At 41.3% G+C, this 23,117-nt stretch overlaps 1 protein-coding gene across 4 annotated transcripts in view; it reads right to left on the bottom strand.

Annotated features, from left to right (window-relative positions):
• GADL1 (glutamate decarboxylase like 1) overlaps positions 1-23,117 on the bottom strand; it is a 244,067-nt gene that overhangs the window by 146,703 nt on the left and 74,247 nt on the right. Inside the window, exon 16 of one of the 4 annotated variants that reach the window (XM_084621580.1) lies at positions 923-942. The exons of the other annotated variants lie outside the window; for them this stretch is intronic. Within the exon in view, the coding sequence (XP_084477706.1) occupies positions 940-942 (3 nt within the window). The 3' untranslated portion in view covers positions 923-939. Of the gene's footprint in view, positions 1-922; positions 943-23,117 lie in introns of those variants that run through there. 4 annotated transcript variants of the gene reach the window in all.

Genomic DNA, 23,117 nt, shown 5'->3' with positions numbered 1-23,117 from the left:
AAAAGATTTTAGCTTTAACTAGGAAAAACCACTTGTAGTTAAATCCATATACTTTGTAGGGATCCACAAGAGTCACTTTCTGGAAGGTCGCAGGATACTGGCAGATCAACTACAGTATTAAGGATTTCAGCTGCTCAGATGATGAATCTTTCCAAAGTTTCAAGTATCAGAGGGGTAGCCGTATTTGCCACTCTTACAGATCCAGACTAAGAGTCCTGTGGCACCCTATAGACTAACAGACTTATTGGAGCATAAGTTTTCGTGGGTGAATACCCACTTCGTCGGATGCATGTATTCACCCACGAAAGCTTATGCTCCAATACATCTGTTAGTCTATAAGGTGCCACAGGACTCTCTGCCGCTTTCCAAAGTTTGGGACACTGCAGTAGAATTTGGCAGTAGACATGTAGTGGAAAGAAAAAAAAAATCTCCCTGCTGATAAAACTCAAGAAAAATCACAATTTCATAAAAATGTAAACCATTTTCCATTCTTGCCTTAGCTATTTTGCTAAACGGAAGACAAGTTTATACATGAAACAGTCTCATTTGACTACAAAAATCTGTTTTGGCTACAAAGGAGGCATTCATGATTCATGATTTTGCCTTAAGTATTTGGCCATTTTTGGTTATGCAAAACTGCTTGCTGCTAGATTGGCTGGACCAAATTCACAGATATTTAAAACAGAATGAGTTACTAACCTGGGCTCTGAGACTTGCTGCCACAGGGTATTTTTGTTGTTGTTGTGTAGACATACCCTCTGTCTCCCTGTGGCTCAGTTCCTCATCAGTAACGTGGGAACAACTATAATTTCCTCTTCCCTCACCCTCATTATTGGACTGTCTTGTCTGTGAGATTTCTCAGCAGGGACTATCTCTTATTAGATGTTCATACAGCACGTCGCACAGCGGGGCCCCAATATCACATGGTTTCTCTGGATGCTACTAGAATATAAACAACATTTACCAACAAATCTTGCGAACAGTTGCCACACCACAGCTGCCAGTTTTTTTCCTATTCTGAATACAGACGATGACTATGGAACCAAAGATACCAATGAGTATTAACTGTCGATATACTGACCGCTGTATACAAGTAAGCAAACAACTTTATTTGGTTGTTTATAATCACTACACTAACTCCCCACCATAAATATATGGAAGCAATGGCTCTTTCAAAACATTTTAAAACTAAGAAAACATTCTCCATTGTTTAGTAACTTCTTGTCTTTGTGTTGGAAAATTGGTTGCAGACTTTCAATGAAAGCTTTTTCTTTTTTGGTGATAATTAAAACCAAACCCCGACTATTTGTCAGATGTCACCCCAAGTGGGACAAGCTAAATACCAAATGTTTGCACTCCCAATCACAGCTTTGTTCCTGTAGCCAAGGCGCTCTGTAAAAACCCAAACATGTTTTTCTTTTGTCTAGAATTTGTTCTGGGCCCACAGCCCTAACCCACTAATAAATTATGACAAAACATGACTGCGCCAGCATTTCCCTCGTGTCATACCATACGACAAACAGAGAAATAAATACAATTTGTAAAAGTAACAGTAAACCACTTCCACATTCTTCAGAGCTACTAGAGAATCAAAGTGAGAAATGGATGCCTCTGTATTTTTGCTCTGCCACGGATGTTCTCTGTGCATTTTGATCTGGGGGCTGTGGTGCTACACCTTCCATAAAGCGATCTGTGTGCGCTCCTCCCATTTGTTACTTTCTGTGACCAGGAACATGAATTAATTATAAAAATTTCTTGACCAATAATATATGGCAGGTTGGCTAAGCTTCATCTTGCTTCAAACAATTGTTTTAGCCATTCATTTATGCAATGATTACAGCTGTCTAATGCATCACCTTTTTATTGTGCGTCTCTACCCAATATTGCATTTGACTTATCCTTGATTAAACCACAATATTTACACAGGGCTCCCAACCAATCCCCTTACTAGGGTCCTACCAAATTCACAGTCCGTTTTGGTCAATTTCACGGTCAGGATTTTAAAAATTGTTAATTTCATTATTTCAGATATTTAAATCTCAAATTTCACAGTGTTGTAATTGCAGGGGTCCTGACCCAAAAAGGAATTGTGTGGTGGCTGTTATTGGGGGGGAGGGGAGTTGCGGTACTGTTACCCTTACTTCTGTGCTGCTGCTGGCAGTGGCGCTGCTTTCAGAGCTGGGCAGCTGGAGAGCGGCAGCTGCTGGCCGGGAGCCCAGCTCTGAAGGCAGAGCCGCCGCCAGCAGCAGCGCAGAAGGAAGGGTGGGGCATGGTATGGTGTTGCCACCGTTACTTCTGCGCTGCTACTGGTGGGGTGCTGCCTTCAGAGCTGGTCACCCAGCCAACAGCCACCGCTCTCCAGCCACCCAACTCTGAAGTCAGAACAAAAGTAAGGATGGCAATACCACGACCCCCCAACAATAATCTAGTGAGCCCCCCCATAGCCCCTTTTGGGTCAGGACCCCCAATTTGAGAAATGCTGGTTTCCCCCATAAAGTCTGTATAGCAGAGGGTAAAAGCACACAAACGACCAGATTTCATGGACCGTGAAGCATTTTTCATGGCCGCGAATTTGGTAGGGCCCTAGTCATTACAAAGGTGAGATCTAGCATTTAATGTGAAGGGATTCATTTCACTTTACGTTTTCAGAAAACTGATTTAAATTTATGGTACTCATTTTTAAAAAGGATGAGGCAGGAGAGAGAGTGCAACTGACTCAGCATTTACAGATGAGTGCATGGTTTTCTACAGAAACTACAGAATGCAAACCACCACAAAACAAAAAAAATCAACTTTCTGCTGATGGCATCTGACTCAGATAATGAAAATGAACATGCATTGGTCCACACTGCTTTGGATTGTTATCGACAAGAATCCATAATCAGCACGGACGCACGTTCACTGGAATGGTGGTTGAAGCATGAAGGGACATATGAATCTTTAGTGCATCTGGCACGTAAATATCTTGCAACGCCAGCTATAACAATGCCATGCAAACGCCTGGTCTCAATTTCAGGTGAGACTGTAAACAAGAGGTGGGCAGCATTATGTCCTGCAAATGTAAACTAACTTGTTTGTCTGGGCGTGTCATAAATATAAAGGGAAGGGTAAACACCTTTAAATCCCTCCTGGCCAGAGGAAAAACCCTTTCACCTGTAGAGGGTTAAGAAGCTAAGATAACCTCGCTGGCACCTGACCAAAATGACCAATGAGGAGATAAGATACTTTCAAAGCTGGAGGGGGGAAAAAACAAAGGGTTCTCTCTGTCCGTGTGATGCTTTTGCCGGGACCAGAGCAGAAATGCAGGTCAGAACTCCTGTAAAAAGTCAGTAAGCTATGCATTAGATTCTGTTTTGTTTAAATGGCTGATAAAATAGGTTGTGAGGAATGAAATGTATATTCCTGTTTGTGTCTTTTTGTAACTTAAGGTTTTGCCTAGAGCGATTCTCTATGTTTTGAATCTGATTACCCTGTAAGGTATTTACCATCCTGATTTTACAGAGGTGATTCTTTTACTTTTTCTTTAATTAAAATCTTTTTTTTAAAAACCTGACTGCTTTTTCATTGTTCTTAAGATCCAAGGGTTTGGGTCTGTGTTCACCTATGCAAATTGGTGAGGATTTTTATCAAGCCTTCTTCAGGAAAGGGGGTGTGGGGCTTGTGGGGATTTGGGGGGATAGAAGTTTCCAAGTGGGCTCTTTCCCTGTTATTTTTGTTAGACGCTTGGTGGTGGCAGCAATAAGGTCCAGGGACAAAAGGTAAAATAGTTTATACCTTGGGGAAGTTTTAACCTAAGCTGGTAAAAATAAGCCTAGGGGGTTTTTCATGCAGGTCCCCACATCTGTACCCTAGAGTTCAGAGTGGAGAAGGAACCTTGATAGGGCGATTGGCTGAACAAGAGGTAGGCCCTGGCTGGGATGATTTAATTGGGGATGGGTCCTGCTTTTGAGCAGGGGGTTGGACTAGATGACCTCCTGAGGTCCCTTCCAACCCTGATATTCTATGATTCTATGACTTGCAGGCTCTAAAATTTTACACTGTTTTATTTTTGAATGCAGGGTTTTTTGTACATAATTCTACATTAGTAAGTTCAACTTTCATGATAAAGAGATTGCACTACAGTACTCGTATGAGGTGAATTGAAAAATGATTTCTTTTGTTTTTTACAGTGCAAATATTTGTAATCAAAAATAAATATAAAGTGAGCACTGTACACTTTGTATTCTGTGTTGTAAATGAAATCAATATATTTGAAAATGTAGAAAACATCCAAAAATATTTAAATAAATGGTATTCTATTATTAACAGTGCGATTAATCATGATTAATTTTTTTAATCGCTTGACAGCACTAGTGATTAGGTTTTCCTATCTTTCAATACTGGCAAAGGAAGGTTCCATGCAGGAATGAAACAACAGCTTGTCATCTTGAAAGAAAGAGATACCAACAAAAAACATCCCTTTTTACTTTGTATGCATAGGGATGAGCTTGTGTTTTCCTTCTCCGCTGGGAAAAGGAAATCACAATGCAATGTGTGTGGTGGGTGTATGTTACAGTAAGCAACTTACATTATTTGGTGACATAAGTTCAAAAACCCAACACACTTCTCCTGTAGAAAAATAAATGTCTCTTCAGAAATTTGGAATGGTTCCCTACTGTTAAGAACTCTTATTCCGTTTGCACGAGCCAGCTTCTGGCATAAGGTACATATGTAGCAACACTCTGTATTTGCATTACAGTAAAGATCAGAGAGCTGCAATGAGCCTTTGTTCATTTTTTTACACTGGCTCTAAAGGCAAAATGAGCATTAAAACAAAGCCAGGTTCTTTGTATCCTTTTCTATCTTGTAAAGGAGAGTAATGACCTTCATGGAGGTTGCTGACAGTTTCTCTGCAGGGAAAAAGTGGACTGTTAAGGGAGGCAAGACTGTCTGATCTGATCACCCTATTTAACAGAGAACACATTACTCACCCTCAAAAACCAAAATCAATAATTGTGCCTGGTTTTATTCCTCACCAGTAATTCTTTTTACCTTCCTCAGACTCCTGTTTCAAGCCCTGATCCGGACATGAAATGGGCACTGCCAGACCCCTCCTTCTCCATGGACCTCTGCTGAAGTCAAAAGGGCTCCGAGAAGGCAGAAGGGTCTGTCCACATGCATCTCATTGCAGGATCGAGATTGTGCTAAGGTCACACCATTCCCTCTTCTCCTAATCTCCTATCTATATTCAGCTATCAGTGGTGTGTTGTATCTGACATTTTTCTTCATGACGGAAATGAGAAATGTTACAAAGTCTCTATGCTTTAAAATGATGTGTGATCAGGGACTTGAAACAATAAAACAACCCCACAAATGCATGAGATTTCATGGCATGAGTGGGTAGGGGTGTGTGTGTGTGTGTTGGGGGGAGGGCGGGGGAGAATAAGAGGAATTGCTGAAATAAGAATTTACACCTGCAGCCTTTCACAAACTGAGTAAGCAAAAGATGCACAAGCGCTTCTGGAATTCCGGTCAACAGTGTTAATCATATGGGGCTAGATTGTGGCAGCCCTTAGACAGCTGAGTTGTGGGTAGGATGAGAGGGAGAAAGAAACTTCCTATATAGCCTGTGTAAGGCCTTGGCCGAAAGTGCAACCTCTGCCCTCCAGGGACTTCTAACAAGATGTTCCCCACACCCTGCAAGCAGCTCACCTGAAAGTGGGTGAGTATGCATGGAAAATAGGCAGGAAGCAGCCCTGGCTGGCCAAGAAGTGGGGGTGAGGGGGAGGTGAGCGGCATCCCATAATGGGGCCTAGAAACTTACACTTGGGAGTATGGAATGGGGGAATTCCAGAAACTTTTTTGTTTCTCCAAGACCAGTCTGTGAACTAGATTTTTACTATGGGCAGCAGCTAAGTGCTACAATCTACACCACAGTCAAAGTAACTGAAACGTACCACCAGAAAAATAACCCTAATGCAACCAAAAGTTTCAGCGGAAAAATGGTTCTAACAAATGTTGTATGCTGTACTCATCAAAAGCGGTGTACTTATCATTAATAACCCATACTATGCTTTGTATAGATGTCTGGAAACAATATGTTTAACAGAAACATAATAAAGCTAACAAAATTCTAGATCTGTTGTGGGATTCCTTGCCACAAGCAACCTATGGCAACTATGCAAGGGTGACATTTAGCCCTGCTGTAATATCACCTTTACTTGAGTTGAATTAAGAATGAATTTGGCCCCATGACTTTAATTACCTTGACATACTTGCAAACCCCCTGCTAATCTTTACTCTTGGTGCCAACAGAATTATTTGTGTGAGTTGAGGCTACTCACAGAAGGCTTTGCAGGACTGGCCCAAAGGGCATCGTGCTCATTTCTTGTAGCAAAGGCAGAGAGACCGGCCACCAGATGGGTTTCAGAGTAACTGTTATTGCTCTCATTAAATACATTATAACTGATCATATAAAGTCTTTATTGCTTTACTATAAATAGGAGTAACAACATTTTTAGTTTTGTGGAGCATTGTTATAGGAATATTTTAATTAAGCAAGCAAAAGCTTTAAGCTTTCATATTTCTAGTACTCCATATGAGCAAATAAATATTAATTAATATTTTTAAAATGCAGCTTTCAAGTTCACTGTACAACACTTCAGTCTGGAGACAGGATTGCAAGAATCCCCTTTTCCTTACACATCTCCAAGGGTTGAAGGTCCAAAGGAATTCTGAAACCTGCTCTGGTATCTGCTATATTAACAGAATTAAAATTTACATGTAACATTCTTTTTAAAATATTTATACACCAAATCACCTTCTTTTGAAGAGATGGGTGGAGTTTGGAGGATGACAAGGAACAATCTTGTCTGAGATTTTCTGTGACTTCTGTATTGTATTTGCAAACTCTAGGTCTTAGTGCTTCTCTGGCCAAGACCATGGGACAGAAATGAGTGTGGGTCACAAGACACAATTTGTAAGGTATTCTGCCTCTCACAACTTTTGCCTATGCAGAAGTGTTGCTAAAATTGAGGAAGCTCTACAAAGATCCAAACAGCCCTTCCAGTCATCGGCATGGTTCCTCTCACATCCCACGGCACAGTGGGGAGGGTCCTGAAACTGGAAAGGGAGCCAAGCTGGGCTGGGTGATGGCAGGTGGCTGTGATGGAAAGAGACTCTGTCAGGAGAAAGACAGGTTTATAGGCATATGATGGGGGAGGGAGTCGGAAAATGGGAGGGACTCTGAGAGGATAGGAACAGAACCAGATTTCTACCAGGGGACAGGAGGGCTGGAAACAGAGGCGTTTACAGGTGATGGAGTGGATCAGTAGCATTGTGCAGCTGCACAACAGGAATACGAGCAAAGATAGGGTGCTGAGTTTCAGGGACTCAGGAACCAAGTCAGACTTCAGGCTGGTGAGGTTGATGGGAAGAGATGGGAAGGCTCTATAGTTAGGATGAAGAAAAGGAGTACTTGTGGCACCTTAGAGACTAACTCAATTTATTTGAGTATAAGCTTTCGTGAGCTACATCTCACTTCATCAGATGCATAAAAGTGGAAAATGCAGTGAGGATGTTTTTATACACACAGACCATGAAAAAATGGGTGTTTATCACTTCAAAAGGTTTTCTCCCCCCACCCCACTCTCCTGCTGGTAATAGCTTATCTAAAGTGATCACTCTCTTTACAACGTGTATGATAATCAAGGTGGGCCATTTCCAGCACAAATCCAGGGTTTACCAAGAACATTTGAGGAACGGGGGGAGGAAGGAAGGGGGTAGGAAAAAACAAGGGGAAATAGGTTACCTTGCATAATGACTTAGTCACTCCCAGTCTCTATTCAAGCCTAAGTTAATTGTATCCAAATTGCAAATGAATTCCAATTCAGCAGTCTCTCGCTGGAGTCTGGTTTTGAAGTTTTTCTGTTGTAATATCGCAACTTTCATGTCTGTAATCGCGTGACCAGAGAGATTGAAGTGTTCTCCGACTGGTTTATGAATGTTATAATTCTTGACATCTGATTTGTGTCCATTTATTCTTTTACATAGAGACTGTCCAATTTGACCAATGTAAATGGCAGAGGGGCATTGCTTGCACATGATGGCATATATCACATTGGCAGATGTGCAGGTGAACGAGCCTTCAGATGTTCTTGTTAAACCCTGGATTTGTGCTGGAAATGGCCCACCTTGATTATCATATACATTGTAAGGAGAGTGATCACTTTAGATAAGCTATTAACAGCAGGAGAGTGGGGTGGGGGGAGAAAACCTTTTGAAGTGATAAACACCCGTTTTTTTCATGGTCTGTGTGTATAAAAACATCCTCACTGCATTTTCCATTTTTATGCATCCGATGAAGTGAGCTGTAGCTCATGAAAGCTTATGCTCAATTGGTTAGTCTCTAAGGTGCCACAAGTACTCCTTTTCTTTTTGCCAATACAGACTAACACGGCTGCTACTCTGATAGTTAGGATGGAAAAACCCAGGGTGGAGCAATCTGTGCTGGCCTTATGGGGTAGGAGCAGGTGAGAACTCAAGCAGGAAAAACTTTGGGAATCACATTCTTGATGATTTTCCACCTGTAGGTTGGTATAAACTTTCGCTCAAATTTTGCTTTTGTGCCTGAACATCACAGTGTTTGGGAGATGTAGAGGTGTCATCTCACCCATCCCCAATAGCCCCATCCAGTGTTTTCAGTCCACATTCAGTGAGGCAGAAAATACTGGACTGAATGTTGTCTAGCTTTTTCCCATTGGCTGTGCCACAGGGCCAGCTCACAACACAAGGAATCATCCCTTTGCATGCTTACCGAGGACTTGAACCCTTCTGCAAATTGGGGGTTGCCTTTAACCTTAAAAGTTGCCAATTTCATGCAAAAGTCTTAGCTCTACTACCAACATCTTTGCTGGTTAAATCACCAATGCAGTAATTTTCTAAATTTCCCTACAAGCAATTCTGTCTAGCTTTGGGCCCCAGTGCACATGCTAAAGTGCTTTGCTAGATCAGGGCCTTTGTGATTTACTTGTCAACAGTGGGATACCAAAGAGAGAAAAGGTAAAATAGTTTCAAACTCTTGCTTTTGCTGAGTTTCTGCACTGAAGTTGTATTTTTACTGAATACCGTGATAAAAGCAAGCCTTAATAGAAACAAATTGCATTATTCTGGCTGAGTAACCTTCCTTATTAGCCAGTTTTTAAATTCCAAAATTCCTATGTTAATTAAAAAAACCCCATGTGAGCAGGACTCCCTGAACAATCTGATGATCTTTTAAAGTAGTTATGACCTAGTTTAGAGAAGTTGCCTTTGATAGTCTGCTAAACTTCCCTTCCTTTATTGAAGAGGTCTGTACAATTTAATAGAGAACAATAATCTTTCTGTAGCGTTTTTGAACCATTCTATTTATCAGTGACTTAGGGTGAGATTTTCACAATGATTCTGCATTGGCCTAACTATGCTCCCATTGAAGCAATGGTAGTTTCATCTCTGACTTATAGGAACAGAGTAACACTGAGCACTTTTGAAAATCCCACATAATTCTTTATTAAATTTTGTAAAATGCCTTAAATATTCTGCTGAAAGGATATAATTCTCTAATGAGTTCTATATGTTTTAGAAGAATTCCTATTGGTTATAACCATATTACATATTATAGGTAAGGCCCTACCAAATTCACAGCCATGAAAAATATATCAGACTGTGAAATCTGGTCTTTTGTGTGCTTTTACACCATTATACAGATTTCACGGCGAAGACCAGCATTTCTCAAATTCGGGGTTCTGACCCAAAAGGCAGTTGCAGGGGGGTCACAAGGCTTAAGAGGGTCACAGTATTGCCACCTTTACTTCTGCGTTGCTGCCTTCAGAGCTGGGTGGCCAGAGAAGTGGCGGTTGCTGACCAAGGGCCCAGCTCTGCAGACAGCAGCACAGAAGTAAGGGTGGCTATACCATACCATGCCATCCTTACTTCTCTGCTGCTACTGGTGGCGGCTCTGCCTTTGCCTTCAGAGCTAGGCTTCTAGCCAGCAGCTGCAGCTCTCCAGCCGCCCAGCTCTCACAGCAATGCCGCTGCCAGCAGCAGCGCAGAAGCAAGGGTAGCAATACCGCGACCCCCATCCCCATACCTCCTTTTTGGGTCAGGACCCCCATAATTACAACACCATGAAATTTCAGATTTAAATATTTACAATCATGAAATTTACAATTTTTAAAATCCTGTAATCGTGAAATTGACCCAAATGGACTGTGAATTTGGTAGGGCCCTAATTATAGGACTTCTGGATATTTTTGACTAATCAGATCTCTTTATAGAGTGATCTACACATACATACATACATACATACATACATACATACACACACACACACACCTACATCTACTGTATGTTCATGGGGAAGAAACTTATTCCATTTCAATCCCATTGAGAAATTACTTCTATTTAAACAGGGATCTATTTTTAGGTGTCCTAAAAATACTAAAATCCAAAGTTCTAGAAGACTTTACACCTCAGTCCACAATAGAAAGCTGGATGGTTTTGAAAAAACATTACAGGTATTACCATCAGCATACACACAAGATATATCTCAATGCAGAGGTGTGTACCACAAAAGCATGAGACAAATATGCAGATGCAAATCACCATGCAGCACCAATTTTTCCACCATCATTAGCAATGATTTTTGAATATTTCTGCAATCCTTTATACAAGCAAACCTAATGGGAGTTTTGCCTGAGTAAAGGATGTAGGGATTAGACCCCAATCCTTTTTTGTAATTGGAGTGGAAATAGTGCTTCCCACCAATATACTACAGCAAAGTAGAAGGGCAATTGAACTCTACACACTCCGATGCTGGTGACAGGGAACAACTAAGTGCTACTGTGTGTATTAAATGAAGGCCAAACTCAAGATTTATTGACCTGAGAGCAAAAAGGTCAATATTTATTCAAACAATGAATCTTGATATCTGACTCTAACAGATGTTAATCTGTGTATTATAAAATCCATCCTAATTACGCTAATTACATTCAGTGTACTCATGAGTTCTGTGCCAATATTCATTACTATTGCATAGGCTTCTGATAATTAATCTAAATGCTAGGAGATGAAAATACTTATTTTTGCTACTATAATTTTATATTTGTACATTTTATTGGGTCCCCTGAGTTGAGTTCCCCCTTCATGCTACTGCAGATAATCCTTCTATTCAAACCCCAGCAGCAGCATAGCCATGCATTTACACCATTGTCAAGCTCTAATTAGATTTAAACCTTAAAACTCTTGGAGCCAGATTAAGATATTTTTAGGCACTATGGAGGAGTTGGAGGGGGGAGGGGTGGACAAATGGAAAGAAAGTTGCTTCCCCAAAAAAGGCACAGGTGAAAACTGAGTACTTAGGCCATGTTATAGTGCTTTTCATTTGTAGATCCCAAAGGACTTTACAAATGTGCTTCTTAATCCCCATTTTATGCAGATGGGGAAACTAAGGAACATAGAGGTTAAGCTGCCCACAGTCAAATAGAGATCAGCAACAGAGCTGGGAACAGAACCTAGGGCACCTAGTTGCCAAGCCAATGCCTTATCTGTTGGGCCACACTGACTCATAGCAGAATTTTACCATTAATATGTATGCTGCACTATACCTTCAAGACTCTTCAAGCAGACTGTGCAAAGACTCCAGGTGCAAGAAGTCAGCTTCACAGAGCCAGAGACTACACGCTTCCCCCACAACTGAAAGCAAGGTATGGAAATTCTACAAGTCAGTGCAGCTATTGCCCATATTAGCCTGCTACTCGCAGACTATGGAACACACTGCGTGGGCCAAAGTCACTAATTCATTGAACCAATGGCAACAGGTGTGGATGGCAAACAGACTGGGGGAACTTGGTGCATCATGGAAGCACAGCCAATGTGTGCACTGAACTGATGTTTCCAATGCTTTTCCTATAGTATTTAAGCCAGCAAATTATTTCCTGGTCTTTTTTCATTGCAGTTTTTGGAACTGATGCTTTGGAACATTTTATGTAACATGTACTCTGCCTTTGACTGTGGCAGGAGAGCACGTAGCCCCATACACACCACACAACTGTGCCTTTCAGACTCAAGAGGCCTAAATGCAAAACAAGTCCAGAACACAAGGGAAAAAAACCAAAAGGCACCAAAGAAGCTTCAGATGAGTTGCTCTGTAAATCAGGTGTTCTATAAGTCTCACATGTCAAAGGTCACTAACTTAAAATAATCAAAGTGAATCAACACCAGGTTTACAGGTCAACTTGAGTCTGAGGGCCATCTCTTAGCAGGAAGAACAGCTCAGGGGAACATGTAGCAGCCCATGCCCACTTTCCTTTCCATTTCCAGAGACAGATTTATAAAATTTGGGGCATACAAATAACCCATTACAGTTGCCAAGCTGGTCACCTGCAAGTACCTGCTGTGTGCATGTACACAGACTATTTGAATGTATATACTCTGTACATGCAAATGTAAGCATGCAATAGTGCAGATCTAACTTTATAAATCTGACCCATGATGGACTCCCAATTAAAAAAACGCAACTATTACATGGCATAACCTCTCCATACCCAAAGTACTATGGGGCACTTACATAGCCACTCTGCATGCATCCGATGAAGTGAGCTGTAGCTCACGAAAGCTTACGCTCAAATAAATTTGTTAGTCTCTAAGGTGCCACAAGTACTCCTTTTCTTTTTGCGAATAGAGACTAACACGGCTGCTACTTTGAAATCTGCATGTAGAGTGGCTACAGAATAAGGCTCTCCTATTAACATTCTAGAAACTCTAAACTGTTATTTTAACCCCAGATGATTTTCATTATAACCAGATTAAATTAACAAAACTAGTGTATCAATCATATCATGTGCTCAGCAGCTTGGAATCTTGCTTGACACTGTATTTCCTATACATAGATCTCCACTTTAAAAATATTTTCTATACACATCCCAGTTTCCTTTTATTTATTTTTAAATTCTGCAATCATCTGTGAGTGGATACTTATCAGTTACCTCTATCACGCTGCACAGCCAATTCACCTATGTCACTGATCTCCCTGTACAAACCTTGTCTTAATTGCTGGCCTTTCCAGAGATTATGATTATGATTCAGTTTATTCTGATGATGTAAATGCCATCCATTCAGTAAGTTTCTGGACTAGATCCTCAGCTGTACCAGAATTATGCTCAGCATGCAAGCTAATTTAGAGCAGCCTCAGAACTGCTCAAAGTTACATAAAATGATTCAACACACCTGTTCCAAGAACTGCCATAAAAATGGCCAGGAAATAATCCTGCTAAAATAGCATAGAAAAGTCCCAGTTCAATGGCACACACTAACATCCTCTCAGGGATTGTTACACAAATGAGGGATGACAGGAGACCACTACATTTCAGCCACTGCCACACCCACTCTCATCTCCAGCACATCAGAGTTATACAGAGCTGTTTACACCAACTCTTAGCCACTCTGAGAGGAATTCCCAGCTTCCCATTTAGCGGAATTTTATGGGTTCTCTGTTCCTCTCAAGAGGCACATTGGGGCTGTAGTGGAGGCCATAAGGTAGCCCTCTTGATCTTACAGTCCAGAATGTTGTGCGTTTTCCTGAAGGGAACCACACATGCACAGTATTCATTGACCTTTTCTAGATATTTTCAATGGTTGACAGTATTTATTAGTCTTCCCCCCGCCATCACACAGAACTCCTTCCACAAGCTCTAAACCTGAAAGTTATTTTCCAGCTTTTACCAAAAGGAAAGTCTTTGGCTGATTCTCTGTTATAAAACACATTTTCCAGTTATATAAATCTAAAATTCATCTTACATTCTTTCCCTTAGAAACTGGCAATGCTCTCAAGACACAGGGATGAGAATTATTATAGGGATAGTTTTTATAATTTTGGATCTGGCAGTATAAAATGTTTCTCATCAGTTCAGTTTGAGTCTTACCAAAATCCACCCTCAAACTTTCTGAACAGAACTTCACATTTCCTCTCATTACCTAGTACTACATATTTTATCACATGATAGTATATTTCTGTAGTCAGAGACTGGATTTCAGGCTTTTGCAATTAAATGGAAACTGGTATATTTGAATTCCTTGATTGTGGCAAAGACACTAATCTGATGCCAGTTTAAGTCATGAGACATTTCATGGATATCTGGTAATGACAGTGGCAGAAGCATTTCCTTGGTTTTATCAAATAACTTGATAATTGCAGTAACAATATCGTAATGATGTACCAATTCCACAGCACCTTTCAAACTCCTTGCTTCTTCTTTACTCTCTAAGAAGATTCTGGAAAAAAGATTAATCATTCTGGGACGGAAAAAAAAAGTTTAAAAGCTTGTCAAGGAAAATAGTATCATGTATTTTCATTTTCTGCTGTGGCAGTGGTAATTTAGGGAAGGAGAGGAGACTAACAACTTGGATTGCTTTTGATCTCCATCTAGTGAGTGAATTAAAGAATTGCATGAATGTAGGGAGTGACTTCCTGATTTGGAATTAAGCAACAGTACAGTTCTTTATATTGTTTTAAATTAACCCTCAACAAAAGACTGAGTAAGCTTGAAAGAGCAGGAATTTCCAAATGGCCACGGTTGTCTGATGAAAGCCAGATGTTCTGCAATGATCTTATTTTCTAATCTCTTTGCTACATTCATTGCTCATTATACGATGTTTGCTCAAAATTCTACTGGAAATATATATTATTTGATATATTTTTCACTTCCAAAATCCATTCTGTTGGGTGTTTTTACTATCAAAAATGTGTGTCCTTTTTGTGCTTCACATCATCTATAATGCTTATCTGTGCATCAGAGACACTATCTCACAGTCGGTGGGTCAGTAACACAACAAACCTGATAAAGGACCTCTGAGCAATTTCACTGTGACAGTCCCTGGCAGCTTTAGGCTTAGCAGTGATGTAGATGAGTCAGGCAAGCTTGGCTAACCCTGGACTGCATTGGCTAAGTAGGTCTAGGTTCTGGCCAGTGGCCACTCCCTTCAGAAAACCTATTACCAGGGACTCCTTACATCAATCAAAGCACTGAAACTCAGTGGCAAAATCATTACCTAAGAGCTCCTTTGATCATGCTGGCTCTGAATGAGGGTTCACACAGCATGCACTGAACTCTTCAAAGTCCTGTCTCAGGATGTACTGGGCTCAACATGAAAACTGGGGTATATTCTTTCAGGGCACAGCTTCTTCTGATTGTTCCAATTCCCTGTACAAAGCACCAAGTTCACCTACAGTATTATGGTACTAGATACCAATGTTGAACAACAATATAGTAGTCCAAAACTTTGGTCAAAAATCGAGAAGGAATATCCCAAGAAGTTGCAATACAATGCTCAAGGCCTCTGCCCTGCAGTGAACCAAGAATGGCTGAAAGAAGGATACGGATATCTTTCCATATAAAAAAGCAGCTTCCAGAGCTCCTGATCCACAGATACCCCAAGTCAGGGAGTACTTACCTCCCTGCTTCCTATTAGATGCCATGTCATGTCAGTTCCCCATGGCCACAAAGGGAATAATTACAGACCATCTGTAGAGCCCTGGGCAGATGCAAAAATTTGGATCCGCATCTGTGATAATTAACTTGTATCCGACCCATGATCTGCACTCCACCTTTTTATATATATCTATCCACATTCGCATTTGCATCTGCACCAGCCCCCTACCTCACTAAGAGAGCCCTGCATGGATACCAAAATTGGATCCACATCCAATCTGCAAAAATGTTAAAAACAACCGCAATCGCATCCGCAGATTAAGATATTGCCGGATATAAAGCAGATATTCACAGATTTTCAGGGCTCTAACCATCTACTCAGGCTGAAAGCCATACATAGCAATTGGTCATAAGGGACCTCTCCGTGTATCCTTTTAAGTCTTCACAAAGGCTGAGTAGTTTCTTCCTTGGATGACTGACAGTTCAAATGTCTTCAGTTAAAAGTATATACTAGTTTCTCAAACATTTGTGGATTCAGTTCTCAGTGGATATACATGCTACGTTGAATATAGGATTGTATATCTTTACAAACATGCTTTCACATTTCATTGAACACCAACCTCTCAGTGATAACTACATTCAAAGTAAATATATACTTTCTATTCTAAATCTTAAGTAATACTCTGTATAAAATTACATATTATAAAAAAAGGACAGCAGCAATTGCTCCTTGGAAGGTTGGAGAAAATTCACACATACTGTAGGATCTTCCCTAACAGCAGCTTGTCTCCTCAGAAAACAGCACACTGTGGACACATCGGTGAAAATTATGTTCATATAAAAACTGAAGAGAATTTTTTTTTTCTTTTTAGCAGTAGATTTTGCATGACTGCACCCAGCAGACATTAACAGTGTGTATGCTAATTAGTAGCTCAAACCTATTCCTGTTGTTCTGGTGCCCCCTAATGGTCTTACTAGTTCACTACCTGCTATGGCTTCAGATATTTGTTGAGCAGAATTTTGCAGGGTTAAAAATGCATGTGTGGCTCTATGTACAGTTACAGTGGTACTGTTTATGTATCAGAATGGCTGCATTCTGAAAACAAGTCTAGCTGTTAAGATTCAGCATAGATTTCAATACATATTGAATGCCCAAGCACTAAAGCCGTTTAAGTCCTTTACCAGCTTTTAACTGGCATGAAAAATGAATCACAACTGAGAGAATGCTTCACTGGGAAGCTCAAGCAAGGGATATGGAATTTTCCATAAGGTATGGTTTAGAAATTTCAAGGTTAGTGTTGTTTATAAAAAGAACCAGATTCACAAAACAGAAGCCTGCTTGCAGGGTTGACGGAGGACATGAATTTCCACAACCCAGCTGAGATGCCACACATCCAGCCAGATTGCAGGAAAGCCCTGCAATTGCTGCTGCATCCCTCTTCCCCAAAGAAATACTAATACTGCTGCCAACCCAGCCATCTATCACTACAACCCACTGTCATCCCCCACCCCAGATACCTCCAGCACCTCCCACCATACCACTCATTACTTGGCACCCCCAAACACTCTCCAGCATGCACCCATCCCAGGAAGAGCTGCCAAGTTTTGTGTAGCTCCTTGTTCTACCTTTGTCTGAGTCACAGTATAGAACACAAGGTATTGCACCCAACCCTAGGTACCTATTGGGACCTCACTATGACCAAAAATGATGAATTAGTCACTTGACTAGCAGTTAGAGGATGAGAAAGTACTTTCCAGTCCATTAGTAACTAAGGAGGACGTTAAAGAACATCATCTACTAGAGATAAACATTTTAAACTTAGCAGGTCCAGACAACTTTCACCCAGGAGTCTGAAAAGAGCAGACCGAGGAGATCTCTGGCCCATTGTTAAACATTAAATTGATGTTAATGTTTAATAGATCTTGGAATACTGAAGAAATTCTGTAAGACTGAAGAGTGCTAATGTTGTGCCACTATTTTAAAAAGGGCAAGTGGGATGATTCAGGCAACTACAGGCCAGTTAGCCTGACATCAGTCCCAGGCAAAACAATGGAAAGTCTGATATGGGATTCAATTACGAATTAAATGATAGCTATTTAATTAATACCAGTCAACATGGTTTTATGGAAAACAGGTCTTGTCAAATCAACTTGATTTCATTCTCTGATGATATAACAAGTTTGTTGTACTTTATTAACCAATGCCTAAACACCTTTAAAAATCTGGCCCTTAGGTGTTCTGATGCTGAGTGTTGCAGTGCCTAACTTTTAGGCACCTAGAAAAAAAAATCACAGGAACACCACTGTGATTTACAAAGCCTGAGAAGAGCACCTAGGCTCTAAACAATGAATGGGGAGAGACAGGCACATTAGAATGCGATCCACAAAGCAGCACACTAGGCGAGGAGCCATCTAAGCTAGCCAATAGGAGATGGAAACCGGAGGGGTGTGCTAAGCCCCACCCCTCTCACAGAGATAGATGACTAAGACCAGGCAACAGGGCCATGCATATCTCTGCCAGCGATTCATTAACTGGGAAATATGGGCGCGCCTGTGTCTAACTCACAGTGGGGCCTGCGCTGGTAAGTGTGCTCAGAAGCCACCTACCTCCACACAAAACAGTTGTGAGGGAGGGCAGAAAGGAGGATGAGGACCTCCCTTATGACCTTTGGGGATGTGAAAGAGCACTGATTCAAGTCCCCCCTCTGCCTGATGAGAATGGATTTAAATAGGGAACAGCCACCTTTCAGGTGAGCGCTCTAACCACCAAGCTATGGGATATTCTGATGTGGGTCTCCCTAAATCTCGCCTCCTGAAGTTGTTCCACTTTAATTAAATAACTGAATAATGAAATATTAATTGGACCAACAAAAGAGTTAGAATGACTCTATAGCCCAGTGGTTAGGGAACTCACTGAAGAGGTGGCAGATGTCCATTCAAAGCCCTTCTCCTCATCTGGCAAAGGCAAAAATATAGGCACCTACCAAACTTTTATTCCAAAAACGTAGGGACAGCATGAGTTTAAGCACCTCCAGGCTTAGGCATTAGCCAAGCAGGAGTTTTGTGAATCTTAGTTGTGCCTAAAAACAGTACTTAGGCTCCTAAATCTTAGCATTAGACACCTCAGTACCTTTGTAAACCTAGCCCATAGTCTTAAGGCTTTTGACTTATTACCACAAGACATTCTGATTTAAAAACAAACAGGATTAAAATTAGCATTACACAATTTCAATAAATTACCCGCTAAATGGATTAAGACCTGACTAAATAAAGATTTCAAAAAGTGATGGTCAATGGGGAGGCATCATTGAATGAGGGTCTTTCTAATGAGGTTCCATGGAATTCGGTACCAGGCCCAACACTATTCAACATTTTCACCAATTAGCTGGAAATAAATATAAAATCTCTGCTGATGTAATTTGTGGGTGACACGAAGATTGGTGGAGTGGCAAATAATGAGGAGGCCAGTGCAGTCAGACAGCGTGATCTGAATCTCTTGGTAAGCTCTGCTCCTTGAAACAAATTGCTTTTTAATACAGCCAAATGCAAAGGTTACATCTAAGAAGGCGGCATGCAGGCCATACTACAGAATAGAGGACTGTGTCCTGGTAAGAAGGGACTTTGAAAAGAATCTAGGGGTCAGAATGGACAAACAACTCAACATGAGGTCCCTACATGATGCTGTGGCAAAAAAGGTGAATGTGATCCTTGGATGTATAAAGAGGGGAGAAGAGAGTAGAAGTAGGGAAGAGGGCATGCTAGAATACTGTGTCCAGTTCAGGTATCCAGATTTTTAAAAAGGATGTTGAAAAATTGGAGAGGGTGCAGACAAGAGCCACAAAATTGATTCAAGAGCTGGCGACAATGCCTCACAACGAGACTTAAAGTGCTCTATAAGTTTAGCTTACCAAAAAGAGGATTGAGTGGTGACTTCGTTACAGTGCATTAGTAACTTCATGGGGAGAAAATATTAGGTACTAAAGGGCTGTTCAATCCAGCAGAGAAAGGCATAACAAGACCTTCCAGCTGCAAAATGAAGCCACACACATTCCAAGTAGATACAAATTTTCAACAATGAAATAAAGGTGGAAGATGAGCTTTGTTCCAGTATTTGCTCCGCAATAGTTCCCAGAGGCACTCTTTGGCTGCTCAGGCAGAATGCTTCCAGAACCCACTACTTCTTCGTGGTCTCTCAGCATACTCTCCACACAGTGGCTTAAAGCAGCAATCTAGCCATACCTTTATATTGGCAGCCTTTATGTAATATCTAGTTAAACCATCGTTCCCATTATATGAGTAACTTGGGTATATTTTTGCCATCTCTTTCAAAAATTCCCCATAACAGAACTGAGTCTTGCAACCTAGTGCCAGTGTTCTGCAGTACTGGTCGTGAGCAACAGGTTCCGTTTCCAGGACCAAGTTCATCCCTGGTGTAATGGAGTCCCCCAAAGGAGTTACTAGGGGCAAAATTAGCCCAACTTTGTCTCACTTTCTGGGCTAGCATGGCAGATCCCCCCTAAGAGGTGGGAAAAACCAAAGGGAACATTCATATGGTTAAACAGTCACTGTTTTCTGGATGATTAAGGAGAAGCTCCAAAAGGGAGTCCAGTCTGGTCCTCTGGCAAACAGATGACCCGAGGGCTTCCATGTTTACGAGTGAAAGAACCTCACGGCTTCTACCCAGGAGAAGATAAATTGTCCAGCTCATCAACTTGTAATTACTTCTTTCATCACTGACATTCCACCACACCGGGCACATTGTCATCATTCATTAACTTTACACTGAAACCAGCAGAATGCTAGGATGCACCAGGCACTTACAGCACACAGCTGGTGCCGGTTACCCTGGACAGGAATGGTACAATCAGCTGAGCTGACCGGGTAGCAATGGAGTGGTTAGGTATAAATTAGGGGTGTAAACACGGTTTAAAAAGTTAACCACTGAAATGATTAAAAATATTTCATTTAAATGGTTAACTGATTAAGCGGCTGGGGCCGATCCAACTGGTGCCGCTGGGCCTGCTCTAGCCAGGGAGCGCTGCTCTGGAGGCACTGCTCCAGCACTCCGGCCAGGTGGTGCAGGGCAGCTGGGGTCAGCAGACTGGGCAGACAGCGTAGGGCCACTGGGGTTGACGGACTGGGCGGCCAGATCCGGGCCACTGGGGCCGGCCAGCCCGCCAGCCCAGGGTTAACAGTTAAGGCCAGACTTAACCGGTAAGACTACTGCTTATGCAGCTAACATTTTACATCCCTAGTATAAATGGGAATGAACACTACAGCGCAGTATTAATGACTACACTAATATGGTGAAAAGGTTTGTAACCAGAGACAACCTCTATTCTTGTGGAAAAGGTTTGTTCAAAAAGCCGATACCAATAGACAACCCAGTGTTCATTACTCATTTATAAGATTGTGATTTACAACAATTATTACTTCTGACATTTAAGTAACTTCATAAATATTTTACATAACCGAAGACACTCCTGTTACCATACACCGGCAGTAAGAGAAACTGCCTTTAAACTGTGCAAACAAAGACCATTGCAATCTGTATTACACAGACACTTTGTAATCCTTGTGAGGAAAATTATTCACTAACAGTTAAGTGACTGCTAATTACAATTTTGCTTCAGCCATGTTTGCTTTTTCACTGTGGATGAAATCTACCCTGTGCAGAAAGGCTACACAAGGTCCAGGCATCACTTAAGTCCCATTTAAGCTCCTCAAAGTTGAAATATTGAATGTTAAATTTTAGAAGGAATAATCGCATCCAACAGTTGAAAAGCCACAGGCTTTGTTGTCAAAAAATATCTGTTGAGCAATTGTGAACAGTGAACAAATCAGTAAGTCACAGTGTGTTTGCAGATAATTCAAGTACAGAAAATAAGGGTTACACTGACCCAAAAAAAGGTGTTCACCCAGAATCATCATCATTGTCGCATTTACCTCCTCAGTCTATGAATCCTCTCTTTAATTCAAACTGTTTCAAGATAGCATTTATTCTTCACTTATCCTCTTTAAAAAACTCCCTCAGTGAAGTTCAGCCCCTTTCCCCTCCCACCTCCAGACATGCATGCTTGTCAGTAGGCAGAATTTCTGTGCGGGGACTACAGGACAGTTGGGGGAATGGAATCCACTCCCCAATCCACAAGCAGAGAGCTGGGCATCTCTGCAACCCCTCTAACTGCTCTTTGATTTCCTGGACTGAGAAAGGGGCCACACTGCCTAAGCAGACCCAGAACTATAACTATTGGACACATGTAACTGAAGACCCAGTTTCATGCCCCAGATACCCCGCCAGGCTCCCCCTCTTGAGGAGTCAATGCAGAAGTGCTGAGCAAAGGACATGTTCAGTTTCCTATGTGCCTCTTCTCAAATCCCCAGCATCCAGAACAATAATAAGGCAAGGTACTGACAAGGCCTTATGAATACTGCATACAATTCAAGTCACCCATGTTCAAGAAAAAAACATTCGAAACTAAAACAGGTCCAGCGAAGAGCTACTAGGATTATTGGGGAATGGAGAGCCTCTCTTATCAAAGCAGACAAAAACACCAAGTCTCATTTAGCCTAGCAAAAATAAGGCTGAGAAGAGATATGATTGCTCTTTGTAAATACGTCAGGGCGGACTAAATACTAGTGAGAGTGATGAGCTACTTAAGCTAAAGGACAACATTGGCACAAGAACAAATGGGTATAAATTGGCCATGAACAAATTCAGGCTGGAAATTAGAAGGTTTCTAACCTTCAGGGGGTGTTCTGGAACAGCCTCCCAACAGTAGTTATGAGGGCAAACAACTTAATTAGTTTTAAGAGAGCTGGACAAATGTATGGGTGTGATTATATGATGGGGTTACTTGAGATGGTAGGGGCAGGGCTCAGCACCCCTGGGGCTCACTTTTGGTTTATGTCTTATGTTCCTAAAAGTTCATGCTTCAGGGCTTCAGCTGACCAGGAAGGGATTTCTCCATCATCAATATATTGGGGGCAGAGGATCTGGTCTCCTTCCTCTGAACAATCAGGGATGAGCATGGCTGGAGATGGCACAATGCAAGCTGTAGCCATTAATTCTGTGCATTAAAATCTGATCTATATTTGTTAAAAGAGAAGAAAAGGCCTTTAGTCAGGTAAAATCTGGGCACAATGAATAAAGCTTCTAGCGAGCTCAAGATTCCAATTACTTAGACATTCTTGGGATGCTTCAATTATTGAGTTCTCCTGTGATATATATCAGGTTTCATTTTGATCCCTAGTCCATTAAACATTTTCTGTGACACATTCAAAATAACTGCAGTTTGGAGTTCAGCATGTAACTCAAACTTGTTTTTCTTCCATCATTGGTTATTAATGTGTGTACAGCATGGAGAAAGACACTGCATAATGAAGAGGTGCACAGAGATGCACGAACACAATGACACTTTATAAAAGAAGCGTATAGCACCGTACAGAAGTAAATAGAACTAAGTAACACAAAATTAACCTCTTGTTGAACCTTGGAATCCATCTTCCCGGGGGGAAAAAACCCACTAGAGCAGGTATAAAAGATCATATTAAATACCAACTGATATTTTAAAACTTCAAAAGGGAATGAAGGAGTAGAAAGTAAGTACTCAGATTTAAGCAGAGCAAAAATTATGCTGTTTGTTCAAAGGGGCCGGATGGAGTCAGGGATCC

This window comes from Lepidochelys olivacea (genome assembly GCF_965140295.1).
Source record: "Lepidochelys olivacea isolate rLepOli2 genome assembly, chromosome: 2".
Classification (NCBI taxonomy): Eukaryota; Metazoa; Chordata; order Testudines; family Cheloniidae; genus Lepidochelys; species Lepidochelys olivacea.
This window is presented reverse-complemented; position numbering and strand designations above follow the sequence as displayed.